A 7676-nucleotide genomic window follows, 5' to 3' on the forward strand; every position below is an offset into this window, starting at 1 on the left:
TCCCCCCCAATTTTTTTTTTTTTGTACCACATACATTTTACACTATGTTTTACAGTTATGTTCTCATCACAACACTGTCATTTAAAATAGAAATATTCATCAATCTCCTATTACCAACTTGCACAGCAAACTGATGTGCTATTTGTCAGAAGCATCAAAGGAAAATCACAGACTCTGGTTGCAAGTAATGAGGGGAAACCTGAAAACCCTGGAGGACAAAGAATCACCATAGATACTGAGATACTACTGACCTTATCTATGACTCCCAACACCCTGTAGGCTCTCAGCTCCTCGGATGGACCCTGCTGGCCTCCCCACCTGGTGGAAGGGCAGCACTGTGCCCCCATCGCCTAGGACAAAAATTAAACACATTTCATAAACGTACTGGCTACTTATATTACTTACATTTTCAGAAAATCATTGAGCCCCCCCCCCCCCCCCTTAAAATACAAAATCTTCATATAACTCCCATCAGTTTGAAATGAACTATGAATGTATGTCTTAAAGAGTTGTGTGAATCATAAAACTCTATTCTGCAAATAAAAAGGTGGGTACACTGCATCTCTGGTGCTAGTAGCGCAGAGACTTGCAATGTGGACCAACATCAGTTCACTCTCACCACTGTCTGGGTTGACCCTTGACCCATATTGCTTCTGAGATGCTGATTGGATATCTGCTCTGCACGCATCAGATACTCTGCAGTTTTCTTCTTCACTGCCTCTCGCCGGGTGGGACTGGGCTCGCCTGGAGTGGACGAGGTAGAGAGTAAGTAAATGAAGAGCAAGTTTAGATTGTATTTTTCTTCAGCAGGCACGTTACAATGTGGGGGAAAGGGTTTTGTACTGGGGGCCAAGAGTCTGCAGATTTTCCTTCCAACCAATCACTACTGACCTACTATCCTGATTTCCCCAATTAGTGGCTCCCTCTCTTTGGCTGAGGGTGTGCTGCTGCTAATTAGTGAAATCAGATGGTCTTTGACTAGAAGGAAAGCCTGGAGACTCTTGGCCCTCCACGGCACAGCACTGGACACCACTTGGCTGTTCAAAGTGATCCAGCACTCGTTCAAAACTCACCCTGCACCCCTTGCAGCAGCAGGTCCACTCCACTGCGGTAGTAGGAAAAGGCCGTCTGGTAGTCCTGTTCTTTCTCCTTCTGTGCGGCCACACAGATGTGCTCGCTGGCCCTGTCCAGGTAATCTGGCTTCACGTCCTTTGGGTCGGCGCTGCCGACTCTCTTCAGGCTGCTGGAGAGCAGCGGCGTCCGGCCGGGCCGGCCGACCTCCTGGTTAGGGGCTGAGGAGCCAGAGGCTGGGGCCGGGGCAGGAGACGGGCTGCGGCGTTGGTGCAGGGAGGGCAGGAGAGGGCTGCAGCTACTGCTAATGTTGGTGGCTCCCCCCTGTGGCTGGTTTGGGGAGGTGCGCCCTGAGGCCATGCCATCGTCCAGCTCTGCCAAAGAGTCGGTGTCCACGGCCAGAGAGGTCAGGTCGCTGTCACTGGAGGGGCCTGGGGGAGGAAGTGAACGCTAGGGTCAGCACAGACAGAAATACACAGACACACACTCTCTAGAATATTCAACCCTAAAAAACGAAATACAGAAATTGTGGTGTGATTTTGTGTGAGTGAATTAGATTTCTTACCAACATAAACACAATCCTTACCTCCATACTCTGATGTGATAGTCAAATCATCTGCTCCACTGATGTCTCTCTGAACTGAAAAAGCAGATGTTAAAATTAAATGAATTATCAGAGAAAATAAGAGGAAGACTGATTTTGGAGGAATTTGTCTGACCCTACCTTCGGAGCTGCAGTCTGATAGGCTGTCAGCCAGGAAGTCAGAAAAGGGCTCGGCTGGACCAATCAGCTCTGACCCGTCGTGGACCTCGCCTCCCTGGAACCCACCAGCCAATTAAAAAATGGGTATAGGCCAAGTGTGTAAACCTGCATGGATTCTGCGTGCGTGTGTGTGTGTGTGTGTGTGTGTGTACCTTGAAGAAGTCCTGGATGTGCTGGCTACTGTAGAGAGTGGGGATATTAGCAGAAAACTGCAGTAGATCCTCAGAACACTGTCTCCTCTCCTCAATCACCGAGTCATCAAAACGACCTACACATGGACACACACACACGCACACACAAGAATGACAAACCAAACAGAGGAATTACAATACAATACTGAGCTGTGAAAAGCCACTACAAAAGGCCACTAGGTGGCAGTCATCACAACTGCTTCACCAATCCAAGGAACTAGGATTTGTTTTCAAGCAATGTCTCTAATATCTCTGTCATCAAAACATGAAGTAATAGATGGCCTATACTAGTGTAATACATAACAAGATATTATTAACATTCAGTGGTCTATGTCAGTGGTTCTCAAATGGGGGTCCCCAGGGGTCCTTGAGGGGGTTCCAGGGGGTCCCCAGCCAAAAGAAGGGTAATTTATTTTCGCTATAATTCCATTCTTAAGTAACACAATGACTATTTTGGTCATGGGTTTTATACATTTTCTGTAATAAAACATCTACTGTAAAAGCATCAATCTTATCATATGGGGGACCGTGGGACAACAACATCCTATGAAATGGGGGTCCGTGGTCAGATTTTTGTCAGTTTAGGGGTCCTTCATGTGAAAAGATTTGAGAACCACTGGTCTGTCATGTAATATGGGTCTAAGTCAAGTTCCTTACCAAAGACTTTGGCCTTTGCAAAGGGAGGGAATAGCTCCGACTGGCTACACAGGTTCTTGTGCAGCTGCCAGAGATTTTGATGAAGCTTCCGGAAATCACTATACCTCTTCCATACTGTTATCTACACAGAGAAAGAGAGAGGAGAAATAGATGAAGAAAGAGAGAGAATCTATTATTATCATATATAAAATTGAGTATGTAAACTTTGTTTGTTTCAAGTTCTGTGTTCGGCCACAGCTATGCCGTTTTACGTGCGATCGGGCTGAAACCTTCAGGGTGTGTAAACGGTACCCGTCCGGGTGACCTGACGAGCCGGATTTTTTAATTAGGCTAATTAGCTAATGATGATGTGATGTCAACAGTGATGTGTGTGAGGGCTCACACACAAGCGCACACGCACACACACACAAGGAGGCATTGTGACAAGACTGATCAGTAATGTCACACACACACACACACACACACACACACACACACACAAGGAGGCATTGTGACAAGACTGATCAGTGATGTCATAGGGGGGCACACACACTGATGATCTCATCAGTGATATCATAATGGGACACACACACACACACACAGAGGGATTGTGACATCACTGATGCAATAACATTTAGTGAGCAACACACACACACACACACACCCGCGTGCCAATAGGGCAGGCGAGGCCGAGCCTAGGCATTGAGCGCGCTAGGAGAAGAGAGAAGAGGCAGTGAGTCTGAAAAGGTATGAGCCTTTAACACAAAACTAAACGGAGGCAAACATTGCATGCAGAAGAAACTTGACTTTAGGTTCTTAAACAAGACTACAAACATCTAAAAACATAGGTAAACATTTTATAGTAGTCTCAAACCACGCCGAAAACAAACCTTAACCATTACTAACATACCAGCACATGAAACAATTTACCTCATCACGTCGCCATCTCGCAAAATGAAACTTAAACGTGCGGCTCGACACTCTCCGCATATACAGCAGAGCTCTTTACAAACCTGTGTGAACTAGTCCTTAACTCCATGGCAGAACAGTCAAGCAGAACTAAAGGGGCTGCTGTTGAGATGCTAGCCCAGCATGCAGAGCTCGAGGCTGGGCCGCCGGAGTGAAGCAGCCAGGGCCGAGCACCACTCCCAAACAGGAGCAGCACTCAACAATGGAGGCATGTGTGTTCCCAGGCAAAAATCCTTCACTCTGTCCCCTCTCTCTGACACACACGCTAATTTACATCATGCTTGTTCTATTAGAGCTGGTTTCTGGCCCGTTTGCATTCCTCTCAGTGTGTGTCAAATGTGTGTGTGTGTGTGTGTGTGTGTGTGTGTGTGTGTGTGTGTGTGTGTGTGTGTGTGAGAGAGAGAGGGAGAGAGAGAGAGAGAGAGAGACACACACAGAGAGATACAGAGAGGGAGAGAGAATGAGAGAGAAAGAGAAAGGCAAAGAGAGAGATGTGTGTTTTTACAGCCTCTCCATAACCACATTGCAGCGGCGGGGAATCGCTGAATGTTCTGCATTCATTTAAAAGGCACATGACCAACAGCCAAAAATGGATCCTTAAAATTGTGAACTACAGTGAGAAATTCATCTAAATCGACTAAGAAAGATTGAACTTTGAAGACGTGAAGAAGGGCATTTGTAAAAAAGAAAATTAAGGCACGCCATATTGGCCTGGGAAGTGAGTCCCAAGCCCCAGTGGGCATGGTGGGCAATATCTGTCTGTTAAAAATGTTGTGCCCCTGATGATGTCACAATGTCTATGATATCATCAGTGAATCATTATTGACCAAAATCATCTTATGCCATCACTGATGATGTAGGCACTGATGATGTCATAGGCATTGTGACATTGGCCCCGAAGGGGCCGATACCCTAGTGAAATACAATTTCATACAATTTGTATAAAAATACTGAACTGTAGTCTGAATTGGTCCAAGCTAAGCCTATAGCTTTGTCCACGTATGCTTATCTAACTAGGAAATGCATGTTTATCTGTGCTGCATAAGCCACTAAGTACATAGCCCAAGCCACTAAACCCCCATCTAACCTATGCAGGTCTAAATCAAATAATAAAATCTGTCACAAGCTAATACGCAAACATAACCTAAATATGTGAGAAGGCAAGTGAAGTGACTAAAAAACATCTTTCTTTAGCTTAGACCTCTCTTCTCAGCAATAGACAACGTGTGCTTGTGCTAAATGTAATGGGCTCTGCTGAATCTAAAGGTATCTGCTCTCATACTCAGCAGTGCACTGCAACCAGGAAGAGGAACATATTGTAACATGATTTGACATGTAGCCTATTTGACAGACCAATAGTGGAAACAGGTTTGATTTTAGTGGTAGACATGGAAGGTTGAATGGAGGTGAGTCCGAGAGGCTTTTATTCTGGCTAGCTGACTGACACTAGCTTTATACCACCCCAAAGTGTAAGTTGTCAACATGTTCAAAATAATGGCTTACCTCTTGCACATCCTCTGGGTTCTTCCTGGAGATTATCTGTTGGAAAGAGAGAAAAGAGAGCTCAAGACTGTGTGTATCTCTACAAGTACAGTATAGCAAGCTGGACACATGGTTTGTCCCAGTGCCTCTGAGCTCAAACAGCGCTGGTTTTGCTGTAGGGAGTTTTCGCTGGGGGTGTCACAGCCAAGACTAGGGACCATTCTAGGGACACAGTTGTGAGTCTCACAATGAGTGCATTATATAAAGCGAGAGATGGGAGCCCAGAGTGTAAGAACGAGACATCACCAACATACATAACAAGCAGGATGGCAGGCAGGCAGAGAAGAAGCTTAACGTTAGACCATCTGTGTCTTAAATGGTATCATCCAGTAATTGTGCCTGTACATTGACCAGTGACCACAGTAAAAGACTGAATTGTAGAAGATAGTAGGCGCATCTGGATTCTTCCTTCTAGTTTAAAAACTTTGAGACACATACAAAGAGAGAGAGAGAGAGAGAGAGAGAGAGAGAGATAATGTGCAATGTACTTTGGCAATACTGTACATGGTCATGCCAATGAATTAAGCCTCTTTGAATTAAATTGATTTGAGAGAGAGAGAGAGAGAGAGAGAGAGAGAGAGAGAGAGAGACAGACAGACAGACAGAGAGAGAGAGATAGATGCTGCAGGCTTGGACATTTCTGCCAAGCTAAACTAGTCATGTCATGACTTGATAAACTGGATCCCTTCTGTGTCAAGACAATTATTTAGCTATAACGGTAACGCTAATTGAGTTATGCCAATTAGCTAGCTTGTTTCATCATAAATACAATCACCGACCGTGACAACCATACTACAGTCTGAACAAAATCCCCCCGCCGGGGGGGGCTTAAATTATGACTTGTGTCCTGCTTGACAATATCTTGCCCTCATCAGTGGCAGGCTGCAGCTCAACACTCCTTGACAAATGAGAGCTATTAGCTAGCCTTCTTTTATAAATGATACGGACTAGCTAACTATTGCTAGCCTAGTAGTAGCAAGAAGACAGCCCATTTGGGCTAATGTCCCATATTACAATTGAGGCGACTGTGAATGTTAACTACGAACGCTATGTTAATCCAATCTGTCACCATCATAATAGTAGAGGACACACTCCTTAACGTTATATCACGTTAGCTTAGCTAGCAAAGCTAAAGCAAAACAGCTAACAACAACTAGCAGTAGCCTAGCTGTCAGAGAGCTCATTCTCACTCCACTTACCCTCGCGGTGACTTTGTACACAGTATAACCTTTCTGGTGCTTTGTAGGGTCCGTGACAGTATAAAACCGAGCAAGTTCTCCTCTTTCCCGCTGCGATATCATTCTGATATTGACAACATTGCCAAAAACACTAACTTAGCCTGTGCTAGCCTACACATTCATTCCATGTCAGCAGACTGACAGGCAGATAACCAGTGCGAGCTCCTCCTTGTGGAAAACCTGTGAAATTACCGGTATAACGGATCAATTTCTAATCAATTTCCCCCAGTTTTCTCGAGATGATGATGATGATGATGATGATGATCAATGTTAAAGTCTAAAAATTATTTGGGAAATTTCTGAATTGATTATCTCAGTAAGTTGGACAGACAGACAGACAGACAGACAGACAGACAGACAGACAGACAGACAGACAGACAGACAGACAGAAGGAGACAGACAGACAGACAGACAGACAGACAGACAGACAGACAGACAGACAGACAGACAGACAGACAGACACAGACACACAGATTTTTGTTGACAATCAAAAAGCAACATATTGACAATTGACTAGGCCTTCCTGTCCCTCCTACCCAAAAGTTTGAGGAGTTTGGACTTGCCTTATTGGGCTGCTGGAGCTGGCTTGGAATGTAATACCGCATTTAGTCCAGCAGAGGGGGACTTCAGCATCAGAAATGAGTTTGGGCCATGGTTTGGGCAGCTGTGCGTTGTCAAAAACATTGACAGTAAAGAACGATGCATGCAAGGAACATCAAACACTGGTCAGGCTAAGAAAACTGAGAGAAGGGTAACTCTGAACCTAAACTGGCTACAAAATTATAAAAATAGACTACTAACCAGAAAAGAAAGACAGATAGGCCTTGAATTTTAAACACCTACTTCTTGCGAAAGGAGTTTTTTTCTTTTTCTTCTTTAGTTCATTTGTTGTATGTATTGCTCTCATTTTTATGTATGTTCATAAGTGGCAGATACAAATATATTATCATATTTATGTATTATTATTTGTATTAATTTTTTTAGATAATTTTGGACAATTGTTATCTTATTACTTTTCTTTACTACTACTAGGCTACTACTACTACTACTACTACTACTACTACTACTACTAAATATCCTTGTTTTTATTGGGTCATTATTATTATTATCATCATTATCATTATTATTATTATTATTATTATTATTATTATTATTATTATTATTATTTATGTATTTATGTATTTATGTATTTATGTATGCATTTGTGTATTTATGTATTTATGTATTTATGTATTTATTTATTCTTTGGTCATGTCTTGGAGGAAC

General features: G+C 43.6%; 1 protein-coding gene across 1 annotated transcript in view; it reads right to left on the reverse strand.

Annotated features, from left to right (window-relative positions):
• rps6kc1 (ribosomal protein S6 kinase polypeptide 1) overlaps positions 1–6473 on the reverse strand; it is a gene marked incomplete at its 5' end in the record, with an annotated part of 31516 nt that extends 25043 nt beyond the window's left edge. Inside the window, 9 exons of the mRNA XM_083643520.1 lie at positions 252–350; positions 620–744; positions 1074–1502; positions 1658–1711; positions 1796–1889; positions 1987–2102; positions 2683–2803; positions 5134–5169; positions 6372–6473. Of these exons, the coding sequence (XP_083499646.1) occupies positions 252–350; positions 620–744; positions 1074–1502; positions 1658–1711; positions 1796–1889; positions 1987–2102; positions 2683–2803; positions 5134–5169; positions 6372–6473 (1176 nt within the window). The remainder of the gene's footprint in view (positions 1–251; positions 351–619; positions 745–1073; positions 1503–1657; positions 1712–1795; positions 1890–1986; positions 2103–2682; positions 2804–5133; positions 5170–6371) is intronic.
• Positions 6474–7676: the final 1203 nt, after the last annotated feature.

Source organism: Poromitra crassiceps (genome assembly GCF_964638095.1).
Source record: "Poromitra crassiceps genome assembly, chromosome: 9".
NCBI lineage: Eukaryota > Metazoa > Chordata > Actinopteri > Beryciformes > Melamphaidae > Poromitra > Poromitra crassiceps.